The sequence below is a fragment of the Mycetomoellerius zeteki genome, unplaced genomic scaffold (assembly GCF_001594055.1).
Source record: "Mycetomoellerius zeteki isolate Tzet28-1 unplaced genomic scaffold, Tzet1.0 scaffold62, whole genome shotgun sequence".
Classification (NCBI taxonomy): domain Eukaryota; kingdom Metazoa; phylum Arthropoda; class Insecta; order Hymenoptera; family Formicidae; genus Mycetomoellerius; species Mycetomoellerius zeteki.
In genome coordinates, this window is record NW_017257632.1 from 885,134 (window position 1) to 909,628 (window position 24,495).

At 34.7% G+C, this 24,495-nt stretch overlaps 3 protein-coding genes across 6 annotated transcripts in view; 2 read left to right on the forward strand and 1 right to left on the reverse strand.

The window, feature by feature from the left end:
- The first annotated feature begins 122 nt into the window (after window positions 1-122).
- LOC108728516 (ribosomal protein 63, mitochondrial) lies at window positions 123-1,402 on the forward strand. Of its 2 annotated transcripts, XM_018457093.1 has the most exons (3): window positions 123-349; window positions 489-775; window positions 1,325-1,402. In XM_018457093.1, the coding sequence occupies exons 1-2, from the start codon at window positions 288-290 to the stop codon at window positions 754-756; spliced, it is 330 nt and encodes a 109-aa protein (XP_018312595.1). In that variant the 5' UTR covers window positions 123-287; the 3' UTR covers window positions 757-775; window positions 1,325-1,402. The 2 variants fall into 2 exon arrangements, with proteins under 2 accessions (XP_018312595.1, XP_018312594.1); XM_018457092.1 differs by lacking the exon at window positions 1,325-1,402 and having other exon boundaries at window positions 489-826.
- On the reverse strand, window positions 1,176-7,790 carry LOC108728512 (apoptosis-inducing factor 3). Of its 3 annotated transcripts, XM_018457089.1 has the most exons (8): window positions 7,638-7,790; window positions 7,178-7,529; window positions 3,710-4,005; window positions 3,287-3,623; window positions 2,259-2,609; window positions 1,968-2,173; window positions 1,592-1,808; window positions 1,176-1,481 (listed from the first exon to the last, which is right to left on the reverse strand). In XM_018457089.1, the coding sequence occupies exons 2-8, from the start codon at window positions 7,254-7,256 to the stop codon at window positions 1,216-1,218; spliced, it is 1,752 nt and encodes a 583-aa protein (XP_018312591.1). In that variant the 5' UTR covers window positions 7,257-7,529; window positions 7,638-7,790; the 3' UTR covers window positions 1,176-1,215. The 3 variants fall into 3 exon arrangements, with proteins under 3 accessions (XP_018312591.1, XP_018312590.1, XP_018312589.1); XM_018457088.1 differs by having other exon boundaries at window positions 7,178-7,790; XM_018457087.1 differs by lacking the exons at window positions 7,178-7,529; window positions 7,638-7,790 and adding an exon at window positions 5,969-6,126.
- Window positions 7,791-14,349: 6,559 nt separating this feature from the next.
- Window positions 14,350-24,495, forward strand: part of LOC108728447 (Down syndrome cell adhesion molecule-like protein Dscam2) — a 98,227-nt gene continuing 88,081 nt past the window's right edge. The window contains exon 1 of the mRNA XM_018457002.1: window positions 14,350-14,844. Coding sequence (XP_018312504.1) covers window positions 14,691-14,844 — 154 coding nt within the window. The 5' untranslated portion in view covers window positions 14,350-14,690. The remainder of the gene's footprint in view (window positions 14,845-24,495) is intronic.

The following is a 24,495-nucleotide window of genomic DNA, read 5'->3' on the forward strand; positions in this document are numbered from 1 at the left end:
TATTGAAGAATTTTACAACAGTTGCAAAGCTGCTTTCTCTGCTGAACGCAGCCTATGTAGAACTAGCTTAATGTAGGTTCCCATGTTCGAAGTTCGCGCATCTCTTACTTGAGGATCTCTATCGGGAACGAGTACACCTATCTTGTTTTCATCATGGATCATGGCAGACTGCAGAGAGCAACCTAACCAAAAGACATGCTCTGAAAGCTAGGAGAATCGTATCTACGAATAAGAATTGAGTATTGTGTGTATTAACAATTATTTTACAGTACAAAATCTGATTAACAATGCGGCTTGGATTGGCTCTATTAACCATCCATATAAATAAAATACCATACAGATTCAGAGGGTGAGTACTTTTCTTTCATAAAAATTAGTTCTCATTTAGTTCAAGAAGTTAGGAATCATTTAATTTTTCATAACGTATAATATTACTTTTTATTGTCACGTGGAATACTCGTAACTCTGTAAATCTTTGTTTCATGCAGGAAATATCGTAGAGTTAAAAAACCGTCTCTGCACGATTTACTTAAGATGAAGCAAGATTTTGAGAGGGAAGAGCAAAACATGTTGATTTTGCGGCATCCCTATCTCACGCTTGAACAAAGTCATGGTCACATGAAGGATATGTACGTCAACAGCAGAAAGCAAAAGTTTTTCGAGAAAGTACTAGCAGAAAATCGTCAGAAGTTTCAGAAAGAAATTACTATCGCGGAACGTCTGTGCCACATGAGAGTTACAGAAGCTTGGGATTGAAATCTTTGTACAGACATGTGTAATTATGTTTTATAAATTGTTTAGATTTAAATTAAATCAACATTGAATCCAAGAACATTTAATTTTCTTTTTTTTTTTTGGTAACATTTTGGATCGGTATACAATGGCTGCGTTCAGCAGAGAAAGCAGCTTTGCAACTGTTGTAAAATTCTTCAATGATTGGTTTGTACATTTAGATCTGTAAGGAACCAAAAGCAAGAACCAATCGTATTGAAGAATTTTACAACAGTTGCAAAGCTGCTTTCTCTGCTGAACGCAGCCAATGTCGAATATATTACATAGAGTATTCCTCTTAGCTCAGGAAAGGTAGCGTCGTAAAATGAAATATGTTACATAAGTCCATCTAATAAAATCATACATTGCAAATTATAAAGTAAAAATTGAAAATAATATTGTAACATTTTAAAGCATTAAATTATATTGTTCATGTTAAATGACTCAAGCTTGAGCATCGACTAAAACGCTTTCTTGAAACCGAGTTGATACATTTTTTGGTTTATTTTTCATCCAACCAAATGGATCTGTATTAATTTCTTCTTCTGTTAAGGTCTTTCCCTCATAAAGCAAATTTGCAAAATCTGCCACAACTGGATCGGCATTAACACTGCTAATTCCTATTACTTTGCCACCTTTAAGATAGTAAGCGAAAAATTCCAGTTTATCCAGTGAGCCATAAATCTTTATACTAGTAGGTTTTCCATAGCCTGAAAATAAATGGATAGATTGTTTAATTGTTAATTTTTTATGAAACTTGGTTATTATTATATAATTTTGAAATATTGTGTAGGAACATGTTACAGACATGTAAATTTACCTGCATATCTGTAATTTCTACCCAGTAAATTCGTCCAGAAGAATGGTACAGTCTTCAAAGAAGTTTTTTTACCACATATATTTAGAGCTGCAATTTTGCCGTGATAATGAGCTAGAGAATAATGACCTATTGCAGCAAACGTGTCGTCAGATCCATATATCGGTGCGTAAGCTATGTCCCCTCCAGCATATATATTTTCCACGTTCGTCCTTAAATGCTATAATTTGATTTATATTCAATTATCCAAATATGAAGTACATGCGTGGTTCAAGTCAAATCAGGACTTTTATTCTCATGAACATAAGAATAAAAGTCCCAGTTTGACTTGAACCATCCACATATATACTAAGAAAAGTACTGTGCTTTCAAATATTACCTCATTTACTGGAATAGTGCCATTGTCCCTCATTGTGACAGAAGATGTTTTCATCCAATCAGTGTAAAAAGTGGATCCTATTCCAACAATAACTATATCTGCTGGTAGAATTTGGCTGTCTGTAAGTTCGATTTTAGCCAAAACGTTTTCTTCACCTTCGGCAGGAATAAATTGCTCAATATTATTTTGAAAGATAAACTTCACACCTGAAAACATTAATTATAATTATTATCTAATCAATATTGCAGACCAATACGCAATGTAAGTTATATACAATATAACATGCAATACCTTTTGCCTCATGCTCTTTTTTAATTCTATTACCGATGTCCGCGCCGAATATCGCTCTGAGAGGTACAGTATCACGTCCTATTACTGTGACAGACGCGCATTTATCGATGCAATAAGCCGCGGCTTCCATGCCAATAAAGCCTAATCCTAAAACAACTACATGTTTCTCGGGAGACAGAAGCGCATGTACGCCTTGTGAATCTGTGTAATCTCGCAGAACAAAAATATTCGATAAATTCGCTCCAGGTACATTTAACGTTCTCGGTTTACTGCCTGTGCAAACAAATAGATAATCATACACGAAATTCTCGTTATTACACAGCTTGACAGTATTCTCAGTCGTATCTAGACCTATAACAATAAAAAAAAATGTACAGAATATAGTACACGAAGTAACATGATTTAAATATATACAGGGTGTTTCCAAATTAAATCGCAAAACTTCGGGAGCGTGTAGAGGAGTAAAAAACTAAGAAAAAAAGTCCTATAGACATATGCTCGTTTTTGCTCCGTTTCAGAGAAATCGAAAAAAAATGTTTACATTTCTTGCCATATCTAGCACCGACATATTTGATTACATTTTCCACTTTCTGTTATGAATTTGTCAGTCGCTCTTTGAAAGCCTTTAATAGTAGATGAATTTTGTCTTTTGCAATATGCCGCGTACGTATTCTAATAGTGAATATGCTGATATGGTTTTTGTATACGGTTTCTGCAACGGTAATGCTTTAAAGGCGGGGCTGCTACAAGAGCCGTGTTTGACAGATGCAATGCTTGTATTGCTGCAAGAGGTGCACATTTCGAACAAAATCTTCATTAAAAAGTTTATAAATAAAATAATTAAAATAATAAATTAAATATATTTTTTTCTTTTTTCGTGATTTCCTGCGAAACAAAGCAAAAAGGAGCATATGTCCATAGGACTTTTTTTCTTAGTTTTTTACTCCTCTACACGCTCCCGAAGTTTTGCCATTTAATTTGGAAACACCCTGTATATTGTGAGATCGGTGTTTATCTTTTGTATGTACCTATTGCTTTTACTCCCAGTTTCGTTTCAATATTGTATTCGTTGTAAAACGAGGGCGATCGTAATGTCGCAGACTGAACATCGAAATCTAACACTTTGGATACCTTTATTCGATCATAAGGTATTACGTTCTCTCTGCATATCATAATGATACGTCCTGTAAAGCCCTCCTGTCGCAAACTCTCTGCACAGGTAGCACCCGATGGTCCTCCGCCAACTATTATGACAGTCTTTGTGTTTTCAGGATTACGTACAGACATAGCCTTCATACGTTTGTTAATATCCAGCTCTGTACGTTTGGCTCTTACGTGGACAAGACCAGTTTCGTCTACGCGAACCTATTAAAGCAATACATAGCATGTTAAACAAATATGGGATAAGAACAAGAACAAAATCTTGATAAGTTTGTAAATTACTTAAATACCTTATAGCATGGTAAAGAATCCAAGCCTGGATAATCTTCAATGTCTCCAGTTTTAATATTGAAACATGCACCGTGCCATGGACATCTCACTCGTCCTTCCGCTAACGCGCCGGTATATAGCAGGGCACCGTAATGCGTGCATTTGGTACCAATCGCGTGCAATTCTCCATTCTGTTTAATCAACAAAATTTTCTTTTCATTATTTCCCAACGGTAGCATTTTCATCTCATTTTCGTTGATATCTTCCTGCTTGCACACCACTTCCTCAATGTAGGTGTCATGCTCTTTGGAGGTACCTAAGAAGTGTATATAAAATAATTTATAATTTAATTATTTATAATAATTATCTGTAACTTATTATAGACGCGTATTATTAGAGAGGCAACAGGTGATTCACAATAGGAGCAACCACAGGACAAGAATATGCACCGCAATCTGCGGGGCATATTCTCAGCTGTATTATATTTACTGTAATATTTACTATAATATTTTTTCTTTTTAGTTTTATTCGACATGACCAAAACAGATTTTGAGGGAATTGCAAAAGAGTAAACCACTGTAACTATGAATCATAATATGGTCTATTTTAATCCTTTATTAGCATGTAGATATAAACATAGACAAACATAAAAGCGAACATATAAATGTGATATTTTCTAATAATTGTGTATCTAATCAACCTAATGCACGTAATAGAGTTTCATTCAATTTCTCCTCTATAATAGTAAACAATAGAATACTTATGACAAATGACAAGCTAATTTACGAGCGCATTCAGGTTCCCAGTGTTTCCACCTGAGTATTTCTTAAGTATCATTTTATCCTTGTTTAACATTCCATGAACAAAAATAAAGTGATACCACGAATGGGACTTTGAATAGTCCTTGAAATTTGAATGGCAGGCGATACCTCCAGTCAATTGCATCATCAAATAGTTTCATTGCGATGCAAAAATTCTCGTAAGAAATATATAACTTGCGTTGATTATGTAACGTAGCATATGAATATAAGTAAATCTTGGGGAAAAATGAAATCTCCGCTGTTGTTATCTCGTACGTGAATCGGGAGTCGTATTGCCCGATAAGTTATCAGTGATCTAATGAATGACAATTATCGGCGATAACATTCCGAAAGAGAGAGAGAGAGGAGGGAGGGAGAGGGAGAGAGAAAGAGAGAGTTGCAGAGAGACTATCTCGTCAAAGGATAATCCGACTGGACTCTCTGTTGACTTCGTCGTATAGGTCGTATCGGCACGACGCGTCGCGCACGTGGATGTTGCGCTGGTTGTACATAGTACATCTTCATGCAGCGTCCGACGCTCCAAAGTACGCAATATGAATAAAATGAAAAGCGCAATGAATATCAATGTAGAGAATAAAAACAGAAGAATATTCTAATCTAATTAACATGAAGCCGAAATTGTCAAATTTGCAAAAATTATTAACATGAAAATATCAGTACTTATTGATCTTGTATTGTACGTATTCTATTCAAGGTCTTGTATTCCAAAATTGACTGCCAGTATTGAAAATTTATAGCGCATGTAACGTAAACTATAGATTTTCAGCGCTGATTTGGAACACTACCAAAATTTGTAAATTGCGAATATTAGCTCGAAATACATATGTATCAATATTCATGCATATTGTCTTCTTTTTTTTCTAATGAAGGTAGAAAAAAGAATAGCCGTGAACGTTCGCAATACTCATTTCATAGTTTCATTCTTATTGTTTATCAAATGTTAAATACAAGAATAAATAACTTTCACGAGCTTTCTTACTTTAAAATCGTCTTAAGTAATGTCTTAAAATGCTAATGATGCTCTCTGACTGATTTATGACATCTTAAGACAGTCTTAAATACAAGAATCGACTATGAATAGTGTGCTTTAGACAGCACTGCTGCACTGTTACACATATCGATCGTTATTTACTTGATAAAATGCAACAAGCGTGTTTTGCTCTTACAAATTTTCCTACCGATCGTTTCGTATTTATTTTTAATTTTAAACGCTACAACGCACGTTAGAAAATGAGCGTGACTCAATTATACCGCCTATTCAAAGAAACGCGATGTACGTAATCTATACTTTATTATCTCTATATGACGTTTACTATAACCTCTAACGAAAAAAAGCATACATTTTCGCCAGTATGAGCACTAACGTTATTCTTTCGAGTATTCGGTGATCGATAAAAGTATTATCCTTGCACTCTATATATAGCTTCGTATGCCTTATTAAGTGTCATAGACACCTACCCTGGAAAAAACGTAAAAACGACATATCTGTCAAGGCAGCCCACTTCCGTCCAAGCGCGAGTGTCCTAACACTCCTGATACACTGCATCGATCCTCGCAAGGCAAAGCATTGAAAACCTACTACGACTCGAACGCTCGTCCTCGTGCTGCATAGCATAACAAATGCCGTTTCTTATAAAGTACTAATCACCATTTAGTTGCATGTAACCGACCGACCGTCATTAATTAAACGCTTTATCCACGTGATCCGTTTCTTGTAAGAACACTAGAAAATTTATTTTAAAATTGAGAAATAGATGGTGCTTTTTAATAAAAGCCGCAGTATAACATAATCTCTAAAAAATCATAAAAATGAAAAGGTCAGGCCATGTTCAAAAAAAGATCCTCAAAAATTTAAACTTTTATAAATTTAAATGATTATCTAAAATAATATATTACCATGAAAAGTAACTGATAATTATTAATAAAGATGCCAGTTCAAAGTAAATATACATAAAGTGTATATATTATCTAAATATAATAATTTATTACCATGAAGAATAACTGATATGTTATTCAAGGTTCAAGTTCAAAATGAAAATACATACATATAAGTATAACAGATTACAATTTGATTCTAGAAAATAAGTGCGATATGTTATTCTTAGTGCACAAAATATAAAAGTCGTTTATTGAGATTTGATTTGAAATTTATATTAGCCCGTACAATGAAAAATAATTGCTTGTAATTCCAGAGTACCAATTTGTTAATGACTCGGAATAACATAATGATCATTTCATCTTTGTCTAACATTAGCAATTTTTTTATTGAGAAATAAAAATATAGCCTTCAGATATACCAATAAGGTTTTATGATTTACTGTGTTACATTCATCTGTCACCAATGTCTCTTATTGGAAAGCAGCTGATTCTATCAAGTACCGTGCGGGTTAAAGGAAGTAAAAAAAGAAAAGAAGAGAAAGAGCAAAAAGAAAAATAGGAGAAAGGACAAAAAAGAAAAAGGAAAAAGAAATAAAAACAGAAAAAAGAAGAAAGAAGAATAAAAAAAGAGCAAAGAAGAAAAAAGAAAGCAACGAAGAAAAAACTTTTTAATACGATATATCAATCTAACGCTATGTGTAAGGAATAGAAATAACTTTGTCTCAGATTTTACATGTGTGATCCTCGCAGTTTTTCCTAGAATAAGTTTTCCTCGCGCATGGTACACACCTGTTGCAGCGGATGTATCTCGAGTGTCTCGACTCGAGCCGGCGCTTCTCCGGAAGGTTTTGCAATGACCCGCGCCCATGCTGCAGCCGCACAACTGTGAACTGTGATAAGACTGATTGTGAAAGCCGAGGAACGTGAGAGAGGCCGTGTATGCCTTGTCTTATGGATCGACCATGATCGTCTGTTCAGTCGGTTGTGCGTGTAGATCCCTCTCGTGATCTACGATCGTGCGACCGTACACGGCCTTGAGATGTTCGTGGCGGCGGCGGTATTTCGGACTCTCATTGAAGACTTTCACATTGCGATCGAGATATGCTCTTCGCTTTCGGTTCGTCGCTTTCCGGTCTCTCGACTGGAAAAACGATCAGACTTTTTTAAGAATCAGCGTAAAACAATCACCCCCCCCTAGGAATTTTAATCAATTCCAAATAAACTCAAGAAACCGCAATGATAAGATTACCGTGATTCATTCTGTTACGACACACTTATTTTTGAAGGAGCTGAGAGAACGAGGAGTATACTCGTTCGCGGCCAGAATTGCGTACCAGGAAGTCGCTCGAATCCGCAGGCGCAATGAGAATGCTCTATGGATTGATTTCGAAGAGACGCTCGATACTTTTTGTTATTTATTTATGGACCGCTTCTTCTTTTTCGGAAGATTTCTATTTGACATTTTAGAAAGAATATATTTGAGAACGTATACATCGCAGTAAAATTATTTTTAGTTTAGATTATTTTTATATTTATCTTTATGAGATGGAACTAAAGCTTTGTTATATCGCTGGCATTATTGCGCACGTCCATTAGTTTTATAGATAATTAAAGTAAAAAATCAAGCAAATATCGAGGAGAGATATCGCAATCATCGATGATGTTATGATAACAAGTTAGAATGTTATATTGACTGATTTTTAACCGAATTTATTATGTCATTTTTTATCATAATTCGGTCAATATACGATATTATTTTGACTTTCTTGTTCTCCTTGGGTTACGAATTTGCTCAACGAACATTTGTAGGAATTTGGCAAACGAAAATAGGATCAGCTAGGAAACAGGCATGGATATATGTCCAGTATACTAGAAAAAAACGTAAGGATCTCCGCACAAGACATCCCCGCATAAAAATATACTAATAAAAATATACTACTTATGATGCATAAAATTAGTTCTAAAATTCATAAAGGAAACTTTTTTTTATTATAATTTTGTCGTGTATCCTCTGAAATATGATGCTAATCAATAATACTTATTTTCACAATAAAATTTCAGTGTAATTTTGATGAAATTTTCTTCACCACTATTCGAATTTACTTATTGCACTAGTAGTATATTTTTATACGGGTCTGTAATGTATTACGTTAAATATTGATTGTAAACTGAAGACTTGTAGATAACAGTGAAACATCAACGCACAAAAAAATAATAACGTAACATTAAATATTGTCATAATTTTCTTTGTGCGTTGACGTAAACTTACTATTATTATACGTATAGGTTTCAGTTTATGACTCAGTACTTAACGTGCATAACGTAACACATTATGGATGTTCTTGTGCGGAAAACATGAGAGTGGATGCGTTATAAATGGAACCCGTTTACTGGCTCCTCTACATGCATCAGACATGCACGTTGAACTATTTAGCTGCGGATATTTCCGACGGATAATACATCCACAATCATTGATTTTGTTCCATGCTAGGTACACACATTATTTTATTCATTCCGCGAACTCGATTTAAGAGGCGTTTTATTCGATGCTCACCAAAATTTTAATTAATCGAAGATGCATTTAGACAGACGAAAAATTTTAAAATGTCACATAAGATTTATTCTATTCTAATTAAAATATCTGCTTAAAATTAGCGATCATACGGAAATTTTTGATTAAATAATTTAATTATAATTTCTATTAACCATTTGCGTTTAATACAAAAGATATAAAAAATTGATTTTAATTATGTTTGCATAGACATACTGTTATAATATATTTGATGTTTTTTTGCATTTATATATTTTTAGGGTTTTCTTAGAAGGAATTTAAATTATTCTAATTTTTATTTTAATTAAATTAATAATTTAAATTATTAATATTTTTTCTCTGTGCATGGTAATACAAGAGATTTAGAATAATTTTTATTATCGATGTTTTATGATGGCATTTAACAATTATACTGAAATCCGCCAGATATCGCGACAATGCAGTTTCTCGCGTTTATTTCCGTATGGACGATGGACGACTGACTCGCAGGCGCACAGAGAGTCGTAAGGTTTAATGAACCCCAGTGAACCCATGGACCTCGGCACGTATTATGGAATTGTTTAGAATGGATCGGAATTGTTCAATTATTTTCTAGATTTCTATTGTATTTTCTAGGGAAAACAGAATAATTTTAACCAGAATCCATTTCAAACAATTCCATAATACATACCATGAGGATCATTTATGTATTTTGAAACGCGATGAAAATTATAAAAGTGAGCAATTCAATAGATGTTGAATGAAATTATAAATATTTTAGTGACTTTGCTCACTTTTGTAATTTTTACCTCATTTCAAGGTACACAATCAATCTTCTGATCTCACACGTATTGCGAATGCATACACACATCGCGTACATCTACCTACACAATTTTTTACCTACAACAATTCTATGAACATACGAGGGTTCTAAGAATATTATAAGAATAAAAAATACAAGAATAATAAAAATAACACTATATGATAATAAGGACAAAAGTAAGGAAAAGATGAATAAATATCGCGTTTGATGTTGAAGGGCAGGATGAAAAGAATTAACTAATTTTTATTCTTTACAAAAAGGATTTGTTTCTGATTCTTCCGCGTGAAAATCTATGCTTTGTAGTTTTTTGTACATTCATTTCAAGGAAAATCATCTCTTTATTAGACTCTGCAGATTTTATTGTATTCTTCCAAGCTCTTTCCATTTCGCGCGAAAGATTAATGACGTAAAAACGAATACAAAGTAAGTAAATAATAGAAATAAATGAATCGAATAACGAATGCAGGGATCAAATATTGAATAAAAGAGACGGGAAATAAAATGAGAAACACGATACGTATTTTTTAAGATATATAAATTTATACCTCATAGATTTTTTACAATTTTTGTAAAAATTACTAGAGATTTGATTATATAATGAGCAAGCGCCAAGATTAAAACTAATGCCACGTGACGTCTTAGCATGTGACGCTAAAATGTTACAACTTCATGTATTAAGATACTTTTGACTCTAATCTTACAGAGACTTAAAGATATATTTTTAATATTAATTAACGAAACTACGATCGCCCGTATCTCGCGAGATGAAATAAGTTTTAAGTATGTTTTTCTAGACTAAGCAAGTTTTAATCTAAACGCTCTTTTTCAGGCTACTACTTGAATTGTTAATTTGTTTAGAAACATAACGAGGACTCGATATGTTTCATAAGATGTATTTTTAGTGGGATAAGATTGGCTTTTATGCACTTTCGGTTTTTCCTATTGAATTAAATCGACTGCAGCGCAATCGATATCGCGTGAATTGGAAAACATTAATCTCCTATTCGCAACGAAAATTAGAAGCGATCATTCTACGGCTGCTCGGCTTCTCTTTGTTCTGAGCTCGTACATCAAAGCAAGATGCGCGTACGCGCGGGTCACAGGTTTCTTGCATCTCAGTAAAAAGACAATTACATCTCTGTGAAGTGAAGAGAACTGACATAGACGCTTCTTTTCCTTCCGATTCGCATCGAAATGTTTCAATTTTTAACGGATGACACGGTCTACCTGCCGCGATCCCCATCGGCCGGCAAAAAGAAAGGGAACCGCGTGCGGATACGTGAGATTTAAATTAGTAACCATTAAAGTCTTTAAAAGAGACATTTGGACATCAACGACGCATGAAAAACGAAGCAGCCGACATACATGTAATATAGGGGTAGTAAGAGTAAACGGCACGACTATTTAATTTGTGCCTGGCGGCAGCGATGGTGACGAAGCGGAGAAACGACAGTGGTGGCAGCCGGGGTGGCGTAAGGTTACGCGGACCTCTCGCTCTTTGAAGTCGGTGGTTGATGGCGGTTGATCGCCCCGCACCTCACCACCCGCTACCCCGATGTGGGCTTGGTGTGTACGCACTGAAGGCTGCTGTTGGAACGCAACCCCTCGAACGGTGGAGAACCTCGGGGATCTCGGGAGAAGGAAAATGAGGTGTGAGGACGATGATGGTTTCGCGTGCGAAGCTTGAACCGATGTACTTCATCTGCGTTCCTTTCAGTCTTTTCCGATGTTTTTTTGGAAAGATCGCACGCATTTTGCTCGCATTTACACATGGAAAAAAAAGATTTGTTAAAACAACTAAAAACTTTACTGATTCAGCAAATCTACAGCTGTAATATACGGACAGCCATTTTTCTATGTTAAATTAGCGAAGTTGTATAGCTGAATAAAATTAGCGATTATAGATATATAATTATATTTGTTGTAATAGCATAAAAAATTTGTTAATATTTACAATAAAGATAACTTTCTACGAAAATCAATCCAATATATAGATCAAAATTTTTAACAAAACATGTTAGCTAAGATGGCACATACTTTTGCTATTGTAATGAAGAAAACTTGTTACATTAGCAATTTTCATTGTAGCAAAGAATTAGCTAAATTAGTATACTGATAATTGCAGACATAAGTTCTTTGTCAAACTATTGAATCCTTTTAGTTATATATTGAAAAAAACTAAATTTTGATATATACATATATATTTATTTGAGTAGCTGTAAGTAAATATTTATTAAATGTAATCATTTATTTATTTAACACAAAGACCATTAATTTAATTTAACTATAATTTTTTTTATTGAATAAACATTTATTTACTGTAAGTAAATGTTTACTCAGTACTTTATTCAAAGAAATATGTATCCAAATTTAGTAAATTTTTTTCAGTGTAGATATTGAACTCGCGCAGCAAGCTATAGCTTTGCTGAATCATCCAATCTATTTTTTTTTTCGTCTACGTGTATTCGCGTGACGTTATTTAATCCGACACTCGATTCAACGAGCTATTTTTCTTAACCCTCCAGAGCCGATGCTAAAATCTGTAACACAGTTATTGACGCTGAGTCTGTAAAATTCATTTAATTTATGTTAATTAATTCTACTGGTCTATACAAATTTACTATATGATCATATCGTTTAGGTCAACATAATTAACTCTAATTAGTACTCGCAAGTCTATAAAGGATTTTATTCAACGTTGTGAAAAATTGTTTATAACAAGTATTTTTCACAATCTTACATAATTTTAAATTAAATAATCATTTTTCTCGGATTTTAACCTTCAAATGAAAAAAAAAATCATTCAATTACGTTAACTTTAAGCAAAAGTACATTAATTTAAAGTAACTGGACGCAAATATCAGTAAAGAAAATTGAATTGTTTGACACTTGTATCAAAGACACTTATAATTGAATGGATCCAATAAATTCACCGTCAGTTCCGGAGATTAATATTCTTTAAGAAAAAAAAGGTATAGTGAAATAGGATAAATTAGGAAATAGATGATCAACTATGAAATATTTGAGAATTGTTTTTATTGATATCTTTTTATTAGGAATTTTACAATAAAGAGTGAATTAAGAGGAATAATCTACAAAGTTCTATAACTAGACTGCTGACTTCGCTTCCATCTTTGAAAGCAACGCTATGTTCAAGTTCACGTACTCTCACATATATAAATCACATTGAAAATCACGTACAGACACGTAATACACTTATTGTCAGATCATGTGTACTCATAGACGGGATGCATACTTGTGCACGCATGGACCAAACAAGGGGCAACATTCATAGTCGGATTTTATATGTATTTAGGACCGTCTTAAGTACAGTCTCTTAAGACGATTTACGAACGCTCAAAAGACAGCTCGAAATCAAATTTATTTCTTTCTATCAGCAGTTCAAGATTGGGCAAAATACATTTATACATCATTAAAATTCATTTTAAATACAAAATACAAAATACTTTTATGTGCTCCGCTGAAATACAAAATACAAATCGTATTTCAAATACTATATTTCAAATACAAGTGTTTAAAATGTATTCAGTCCTGCAGTCTAAGTACAGAAGTCTATGGAATAATCTCCTTTTTACAATGTGAAATTATAATTATTATTCTATGAAAAATAACTAGGTTTATGATTTATTTGTTTTTTTTACGTTTAAATTTTGATAAAATCGCGACTCTGCGTCAGTGAAGACAGAATCAGCCATTAAAATATAGTGACAATATGTGGTCTAGAATAAATTGGCAGATAGGTAATCATGAAATATTTGCGAATTATTTTTATTGATATCTTTTTACAATGAATTTTACAGTAAAGTGTGATATATTAGAATGAACAATTTTCTCCTTTTTAATGTAAAATTATAATTATTTTATGAAAAAATGATTAGGTTCATGATTTATTTGTGTTGGTTTTACATTTAAATTAAATTTCTCTCTCTCTCTCTCTCTCGCTAAAAAATCGTAATTATGTTCAATGAAAGTATACTTGGTGAATCATCCAATTTCAGTGAATTTATTGTGCATATACGTATATATATATAGTATAATATATGGTCAGCTGTCAAATAGTTGGAAAACTTCAAATTCTTTTTCTTGTCAAAAATGCATCCATTACATTCAATTATATCTACTATATAATTACAATAATTTATAATCAATTATATAACAAGATGATCTTCTTCCTTCTAATTTAAATTGAGTTACTCGTCGTTAGTCCAATAAAAGATGATATTAAAATAATTCTTAAGGAATCGATCGCGACTTGAACTTAACTGCTCATCCACGTAAAACCCTAACAGTAACCCTAACTTCACATCTCGTTTTCGGCAAGACTGCGGCGTGATACGGGCTACGTGCAATTTCTTCTATAACCGTGTCCTCGTGTCGGAGTATGCGTCGCCGTCGGTATACAGATCGGAGACCGGAGTTCGCTGCGGGCGTAGCGCCAAGGGGATGATTCCGAGCGTGTGCCGAGGGTGGCCGGTCTGCGCCGAGCACCGTCGAGCGTGTCCGAAGTCGGTCGAATCGCGGAACCGAGGGAACTTAGCGCGCAGCTCGAAGAACCCTGGTTTAGTCTATCTCCAGGCGCTAGACGCGACGAGTGCCGAGAGGGGTTGCGGCGCAGAGGGTTGCGCGCGTGGTTGTACGTCATCTCCTGGTCCTCCTCCGCGTAGACACACATCTACACACATAGACACGTACACGCGGTATACACGTTCTTTCCAACCCTTCCCTTACCTACATCCGCACTTGTCCGACTTCGTGCCTCCCTTATGTTTATACCGATTCGGAAACCGAACAGGTGAATACACTGCCCTCCTCTCCCTACGATGAAACGGGAGTGGTAGATCCTTCTTGCCTTACCGTTACTTATCTATCTATCCTGTCTACCTACCTGCCTACGTATCCTCTGATCTCTCGCTTTTCCAAGGAACTCGATGATAATGACACCGGCGGAGATGAATGGAAAACCACGGAAGAGACAGTTCGCCAGACATCGGCCGTGCACAAATCGGTCGGCCCACCACGTGGATCGCGGTCTCGTGCTCTCGTCGCTAGTACCATTCACGTTCGTTTTCATCCTCGCGCTTGGTAAGTAACTTAAGAGAATTTGATCAAACGTCAAACTTTATGTTTTTGATATTACGACGATGAACTAATTAACGGAAAAGTAAATGAGATTGGAAGAATTCCAAGAGCATTTTATGATTTACTCTGCAAATGATTTTGTTTCAAATCTCTTATTTCTTCAAATATAAATAAAATCGATGTCTGATTTTTTCGCTTTTCTGATATAAAAATATATCTCTCGTATGTCTTTTTAGACATATAAGATATTAGACTTCTGATAATTGAAAATGTAGAAAAATTAATTTATAGAAGTCAATTTCCATTCTACAAAGACTAAATGTAAAGACTAAATCCATCTTTTTTTATTATTATTTGTATAATATTTTAAAAAATAAGGATTACAGTGCTTTATTATCACATTAAGTAAACTGGAATTACTACTAAGCTTCATATTAATCATTTGTGAATATAACAAAACGTGTTATTTCGATGGCTCAAGCAAGTCGTCAAGGATAGTGTCAGAATTACTGAGATTCGTTATTCATAACACGTTTTGTGGGATATATTCTGAATTACAATTTTAATAAGACACATGGGACAGAGAGCAGTCCCACACATTTCGTAGCCATGTTGCCTCATAGAATTTTCAGCTTGCAACCTATCAGCTTTGTAACACGCGTGCCGTAACAATCGCTTGCCGTAAACGCGAAAAAAATAAATGTATTTTATTCAAAACAATATTCGCAAAGTTTATTTTATATTGTTACGATGTCGCATATTTTTTTTTATTCTATAACTATCATTTGCACAGTCTCGTTTTTTTTGGCATCACAACTACGGCATGCGTTAACCTACTATCGGATACAGTTTCTGAAAACATATAGAAAAATCGATGCAGCAAAACGCGATGCGTCCGTGGAGAATTCAATTCCGCCAGAAATATCTTGTTGTACGAAACCAGATATTGATCTTACGGAGCGAAAGATAGCCACTGGTGATAGCGATCGTGTAAACTGAGTCGCAACATCGTTTAACAAAGTGGGGACAACAATATTCGCGCTCGGGGATAATCGCATACCACAATGTAACGTGAGAATCGCGAACCGCGGGTCGTCGAGATCGGCGGGGAGGATACCGCAACAAAATCCATTTCCGCCATTCCCCGTCGCCATTGAAACTCTATGTTGTTGGGATTGCAAAGCTAGAATAGTGTCTTATTACGCGCATCATTGAGCACGAAGTCGATCCGTGAACATTCAATGTCGATGTTTAATAAAAATCGAAAGAAAAATACTAACAAGTAAATCTATCTCTACGCTACTATTTCCCAATTGTTTTCTCAATTGTTTTTAAGATTGGAAATCTATAACAAAATTGATATTGTAATAAGTATGATAATGACGCTTTTTATGAGTATTTAACGCGAAACAATGTTGCCATGTTAATCGCATTGTAATGCTAATTGTTTTGCTTTTTCCATGATGCAAGAATAATTTACATCGATCCGATTAGGAAGCAAGTTAGCAGGTAGACAAAGAGAGAGTAAAGAGCACTTCTGTAATACATCGCCTATGGAGAGTAGTGTCTAACGGCGCTAATCGGTCAAGTGCCGTTGATTATCGGGTAATAATTGGCGGATGCGAATAATCAATTATATTAGCGCGGATGAGGCATACTCAATAATTTTATGCTTTTATTATTGTTAACGTAAAAATATTTTAGCGATTGGTGATCGATTGCGTAATTTTTGTCAATATCAATTTTTCCAACGGAGAATAGGCGAGAAGAAAATTTTATTATTTCTTGGAATGTGGGGAAAGAGAGAGAGAGAGGCGAGACAGGTACCGTCATGTATAGCGCATATAGGTATCGTATTTCGCGCAGAGCGCTGCATGAGAAAATTTATGCCGTGTTAAATTTATATATTATATACATACACATACATCCCGGAAGCGCTTCTTGTCGAGTTATACGTTCCATCTGCGAGTTACATATCACGAATTTTCGAAATTCCATGCAATGATCAGTTTTCGCGAAATATTTCCTTGCGTTCTACAATAGAAATATGAAAGATCGAGATCTTAAAATATTCAGGCTTAAAAATGAAACGTCATAACTTAATGTATAATATTTTGGATGAAAAAGAAAGAAATGTAGATACAAGTCTAGAAAGTAATGATGAATCTTCCGAATTGAAATTTTATCGAAATTTTAGTCGCCATTCCTTTGATTCGCCTCCCTTTTTGATTTACTGAATATTTCGTATATCGTACTATTTACAATAAAAACCTTAAAGATGAAACCTGTCCAAATGTTAAAATATTTATACACAAAATAGAGTATTTGAAAACTTAGCTAGATAACACATAGTATAAGTATACTAAAATATACTAAATATAAAATATACTTAATTTTAATAAACCATTTGTTTGCACAATACCAACTAAATATTTACTACATATAAAGATATATGTATTTGATACTAAACCATTAATTTAATTTAACAATCATTTTTTATTGAGTAAATATTTATTTACCATAAGTAAATGTTGAATTAACGCTATTTAAATAAATATTAATTAAAATTTAGTACATATCTTTTCTTAGTGTAACATTGAGCACAACGTTTTAGCAACTAGTTCGAGCGCCCTACATAATTATTTTAATGATTCAAATAAAATTTTCAGATCCAGCAAAATTTTAAATACTTCAGTAAAATCAGTGTGCTTATTATAATACTACATAACGTAGCATATATAATATTTTAGATGAAAAAAAGTATTGGAAAAAGTTGAAAACGTAATAAGGGGTGAATCTCTCAGACTGGAATTTTATCGAAATTCCCCTTTGATCTGTCCCTTCTTGATATACTGGTTTATCTTGATCGGGAGCACGCTGTCGCATAAATCAGAGTGTTTATTCAGTAGCCACGTAGAGAGTCTGGTGGAGAATATGAGATAGTGGAGAGCGTGCTCCTCGCTAATAATCTACGACGTGCCGCTTTTCTGACCTATACTTGATAAATATTGCAGAGGTACACTTTTTCCATCTCTTTTTCTCTCTTTTGAGATAACTGAGCGAAAAGTCTTGGGGTCGGATCCCGGAGGTTTAGCTTTTTAAACTCAACTTGAGCATTACTCAGAATTATCCGACGTCTCGTTTAAGAGAGAAGGGGTAAATAATGGGATTTCGATATTTGAGAAACCTTGGCGAAAATGGTCGTTCTCTTCCTCGTAACGAGCAGATACACAGCTTTACCTCAAACTATATCAAAGTGGCGCGCCACAAAAGATCTTTTTGAAGAAGCGGATTCCCTGGGCGAAGTTTAATCCGTCAATCCGTGAATAAGCTCAAGAGCAGCGTTTAGTTTCTCGGTGAAACTTTTATGTAACGTACATTAAATTAGCTGCTGCGCGGATAAGATTATAAGCTATATCGACACAAAGAGGCGGCACCCAATCCATTCTTTCTTTCCCATCACGTCACTGGCCAAGAAAGATAATTCGACACAATGTTTAATTACGGAGCGTAATTAATGGTGCACCTACGAGAGTAGTTCGCGAACGTCCGGTCACTATCCATTCAACCACTGAGTAATCCTTCGGGCCACAATGGATCTACGACACGGAATGCGCCAAACCGTCGCCTACACGGGTCAATTTATCGCTTCCCTCGGACTACAGAACAAGACGTGCTTTTCGGGATGCCGTAAATGTTTGCACGTAACGGCGGGCAATGATTTTAAACTCTGAGTCGCTATGTCATGGCATTTCGTAGTCGCAAATTTATAGTGAACTGAAAAATAGCGCAAAAATTCCTTTATTGACTGGACAAATGGTATTTTTTATTCAATTTTATTAATCCATTCATACGTGCAATTATTGACAGCATAATAATTCAAGAAAAAACACGCAATTGAATTCATGATAATATTAATAATAGTTTTATTGAAGTGCGAAAAGTAGCATAAATAAGAATAAATTTATAACGGATGCCTCAAAAAGTGAGGCATTAGTACTACTGTTCACGAGGCCAAATATTAATGGAACATTATAAATAAAATTTATATTAAATAAATCAAATAAAAAATTCCTATTTTCAAAGTGAATCTGATGCTTGATAATGTTTATGCAAATTTGCAAATACATTATTCAGTTTTATAAACTGCACGTCAATTTGGTTTGTTTGACTTAAAATGCAATCATAAACTAAAGCTTGAAATAACATCACAAATTACATTGCTCGTCAATTTAATAGTAATGCTAACAAGCATCTTAATATACATAGTAAAAGAGATACAAACATAAAAAGACAGGAAGATGAAAATATAGGATTAAAATGCATCAGCATGAAGACATCACGATTACACGTGTATAAATGAACGTATGTATATTGAGAAAATAAAAGATCCAAGAAAACGATTGTAGACAAGGTAAAGATTTAAAAATGTGAAGCAATGAAGAGAGAAGCAGTCGTTTTGAAAAAGAAAATAGGTAAAGAAAAGTTAATGTCACTAGATAATGAGTTAAAGTATTTTATTTTGGTGTATAGAAAGAAGCAGCCTGATATTTAGATGTATGAAGAGAATAGGGTAATAAAGAATAAAAATGTATAATTGACGCATGAAGCAGAATGAAATTCTTGATTGTAATGATTAAGACGTTCACATAGATAAGGCTGGAGTTGCGGAGAACTTTTAAACACTAATAACACAGATCTGTAATGAACAAAATTCCTATCGCAATTAATTATAACGGTTATTGACCACTACACTGAAAAAAATTTACTAAACCTTAATACATATTTTTTTGAATAGCATTAAATAAATATATACTTACAGTAAATAAATATTTTCTTAATAAAAAAATAATAGTTAAATCAAATAATTTTTGTATCAAACAAATATATATTCATATTTAGTTGTGTATAAATATTTATTTAGAACTATTTGAACAAATATTTATTAAAATTCAGTATTTTTTTAAAGTCTATAATTGGCCAGAAGTAATGGATCAATTCGTTTCCATAACACGAAAGAATTAAGGTTGCAAAGAGGACAAGGAGTTTCTTAAACTTTAAAGGTTTTAAAACTTTCTTGGTTTGAAAATCACAGGCAGCGGATAATCTTAATAATCGATTTTAGTCGATCGCAAAAGCCAAGCTTTCAAGAAAGCAAAATGTCGAGTATTATGTCGAGGGGATTGGCCAGTGGATAGTCGCCGCGTGTGGTCAGCCATTCCAGAGTTCTCCCTCTTTCTATTAATCGGAAAAATGTACAAAGACCAGCGCACACGGCCGCCTGTTGAATTTGCTTCGGTATATGTATACCTGTCGATACGCGCTGCTTGCTACCGCGGAGTGCAACATGGAATTGAAAATAACGCTATCGGAACGCTATCGTAACGGTATCTAATCGGAAAGCAATTATGAACCGTTGGGTTTAAGCTGCGGCACGCTGTGTATGCCATAGTCATTACTGTTGTTATAGCTCTGCCGTCATTCTCAATACCACCTCCGGTGCTCCGATTTACGCAAAATTCATCCGTTAAAATAGAACGCACGAAGCGATGAGGATCCTCCCTTTCCCTCCCCCTTCATGGTGACAGCCGGTTTAATTAAATTTCGCGTTCAATGAACTTTTTAGCATCCGCGATTTCAAGTTTTTTAATTTCGCTCTATGCTGCGCAAAACAGATTACATGTATGCATGTATGTGTATGTAAAATATTGAGCTGTATGATAAATGTATAAAGTTAGATTTACATATATACAGGGTAAGTCATAAGTAAGTATAATGTTTTTGGAAATTTTGTGAGCGTATTCCTAGATAAGAAAAAAGAATAAATATTTTTATAAGCATTATTGTGAGTCACAAATGTTTTGTTGTTGAAATAATGGATACAAATACAGTATTAATAAATGTGTAAATTTTTATTAAAAAATTTCAGATGGATACTTTTTTGTATCTATAAGAAATGCTCCATCATTTTCCACATAATTTCCATATGCAAAAAATAAGAATGTGATCCAATACTCAGTCATTATTTTAAATCTATTTGTGTCTATTACTTCAATAACAAAGCATTTACTAGTGTCATTTATTCTTTCTTTTTATCCAGGTACACGCTCACAAAATTTTAAAACTTTAATAACTCATCCTGTATAAATTTTTAGAAATCTATACATATTTGATGAATAGATAAAAAGTTAGAAAATAGAATTTTAGGAGAACAAAATCATAATATATTAAGTAATCATAATGGAAATTTCTCTGTATTTTTGTAAACATTACCGGTAAGTCCAACTCGTTCCAATTCATCCATTCTCAACTTTTACGCTGTGAGAGCTGATAGCTAGTATTTCGCATTACACAGAAAAGCACATACAGAAAAATAAAAGAAAACTAGATGGATAAAAGAATAAGAAGTAAAAAGAGGAAAGAAAAGACGTAAAGTCGTAGTTGCTGTAATACAGATATCTCTCCTCCACTTCTTTTTCTCGCTGATGCCAACCGTGGAAGCGCGCGGCTGTCATCGGCAGTATTTAGTTTAAGGATAGCGGAGCCCGCGAGGAGCCACCAAGCCCGGAATAAAGACGAAGTAGATAGAAGATAGATAAAGAAGATGCTCGGAGTAAGAGAAGAAGCTCGGAGTAAGAGAATGAGCGGGGACGGAGTGGCGAACTTAGAGAAGCTTGCAAACGCTCGTCGACTCCGGGTCACCGCCGTCATACCGCCACAATACTACCCTATCAGGCCGCGGCTGAGACCCACCTTTAGTGGAGCCTTGCCGGTCTCATTCTTCTGCATCTACCCTCTCCCCCGCCATCGCGACTTCGACCCGCTGCTCGTTTCAGCGCTCGTTTCCACCGCAGCCTCTCGTTTCTTCGTCTTTTCGCCGGTGCACCGCGGCCTATAACGAGTGCACCCCATCCAGAGCGTTACGCTTCTTTTTTCTTTTCCCGCGTTTCTCTTTTCTCCTCTGCCCCCATCTCCGCCGTTGCCCTCTCATATTCCGTCTTTTATTTCTTCCCTCGGCATCCTCCTTGCCGCGCGCTCGCTGGCTTGATCTTCTCTCCTTTCTTTCTTCTCTCCGCCATTTCCTACTCTGCACCATGGAAATAAATGAGGAGCACACGTCAAAGCAAGAAAAAAGAAGACGCCTTTCTTGTTGTAAGCTCAAGCGTACTGGCGCTGGGTTGCCATGTTTTTCTACGGTGCCGTCTTCTTACGATATAGACCGTCTTCGCGGGTGGTTTCGTCCCCCGTGCTCGCTTCATGGTTTCTCAATGAGGGTTTCGCTGAGTCGGTTCGTCGACCGGTCGAGATTAAACGTCCGCGCGAAACGTCAACTCTCCGAAATGAATCTCAAATAATAATTTGCATTTTTTTCTTCGTCGTCGTCCAGATTTCATGCGCATGTAACTTTGTACCTGAATTTATAATTGCTGTAGAATAGATTTGGCGACGCCAACGAAATCCGTCGCAACAATGTACCGTGCTCGATACAGACGTTTTGTACGTACAAATGATTAAGGAAGGCACGTCTGTGCGAACGCGCGAGATACATCGTTTATCTGTGTTTCGTTTAGTTTCGCGTTTTCTGCAAGCGAGCGAAATTTTCCAACGTGTTCCTGCTTAATCGTCCTCCGGTACGAGGATGTCGTCTCGGAACGTTCAATTCCCTACGTGACTGTCGTGCATATCGCATACTTCTGACGCATGTCCTTGCAGTAGTTTGAGTCGATGAGGCAGTCAGATCGTGCAGCGATGAGACGAAACTTCCCATAGTTCTCCATGCAGCAGTCGAGATCATAGTTAATACGCGGTAATGCGACAATCTCAAATCAGTCAAACGCGTCACAAAGTTTGTGAAGTAGAAGTATGCCACAATCTCTCTGTCGCTATAAATTATCCCAAGAATTAATACGAGTCTATCATAAGTTCTCATAATTAATTTAATAGCAATTTGATTAAACGCCAATATATTCCAGATAAATTTTATTTATTTATCATCTTATTAAATACATGTAAGAGCTTTTATTTGCTCATCAAAAATATAGAAATATGTTACAATAAAACAATACTTGCAATCGATAGTATCAACTTGTAAAATGTATTAAAAACTGTTCTTTCGTTTCATTAATTATTAAACAATCATATATCTGAAAATAAATTATGCATAACTAAAAACGAAATAAACTATGTTTACAGCTATGATCGTCAAATTAATAATATATACACATAGATATAATTTAATTTTTCTCCGAAACAAAAAAGTAATTTTCTCTCTCTGTATGTTTTATAAATCTATTCTATCGATTGAAAATATGTGTTATTTTATTGAAAAATATATTTCTATTAAAATATAATTTGCAAGAATTTTTATTGTATAGTTTTCCCATTTCCGATGTCACAATCTGAAATTAATAGTAATGAATGGACAAGAGAGTTTTAACACTAAAAGAAGTTTAACACGCAATAACGTTTCTTTCTTTTTTAGAAATATTTTATTTCTTGTACAAAGGATAGAATTTTGTTTTTGACTTTCCAATAATGATGACTTTTATATATATGATAAAATATCTTTGATAAATCTTCAGATTAGAGGACCCCCCTCCCAATGACCTTGACCTCGACATATGTTGTCAAGATCATGACTTTGAGTGACCTCCAACAAGTTTTAGCCGTCGCTCGTTATTTGTTAAAAAGTTATTAACAAAAAAAGTTTAAAAAATAATGTTTCTTTTCTACTATATAAAACAAAAAAAAGGTTCATCTCACTTCCCCTCTGCTAAGAAAAACTATATAAGGGTTGGATTAATGAAATTGTACCAACGGTAGTAATGATTGCGTTCTCAGCGAATATGTATACTGACTTTGAAGAAAGAATAAAACCGCTACTTTACAAATGTTCATGTTCTAAACGTGTACCTCTATGAACTGTACGGACGATGTGGCTCTGCTTTTAAAAAAACAAATTCTCTGCTTTAAAAACACAAATTCTTTGTTCTAAAAACACAAAAATTATATAGAAAATTATATAAGAAAATATTTTGCGCTGTTAAAGCAGGGAATTTGTTTCATCGGAGCACAATTATGTTCAAAAGTTAGATTTTATTGATGAACTTTTTTTGTTAATAACTTTTTAACAAATAACGAGCGACGGCTAAAACTTGTTGGAGATCACTCGAGGTCATGACTTTGACAACACGTCAAGGTCAAGGTCATTGGGGGGGGGTTCACTAATCTGAAGATTTATCATATCTTTCTTTAATTTCGTAGTAATTTATTCGTTTTTAGTAAATAGGAAACGTTTTTTAATGTTAAGATAACAGAACAAAGCAGATAAAAAAATAACATTAAATTGACGAATGTCCTGCCATAAGTATTTGAAAGATTTTAAAATTATCTCAAGAATTATTTGATCATGTGAAGAAATTGATAAAGTAAACTCGAAGCGCGAATGAAGATTGAGAATTGTGCGTCCACGGGGGAACGAATAAAGCAACGAAGTTAGCTTGCGCGCTACGAAAAGCGGTTGCGTAAATAAATTCCAGTTGAACAGCTTAACATGTATCGCGCAGCAGCTACGTCTCTGCAACGGCAGCTTTGTTAAAAGACGTTGCGCCCGAGGGAGTAACCTGAACGAGGTACGGAATGACGAGGAGGAAA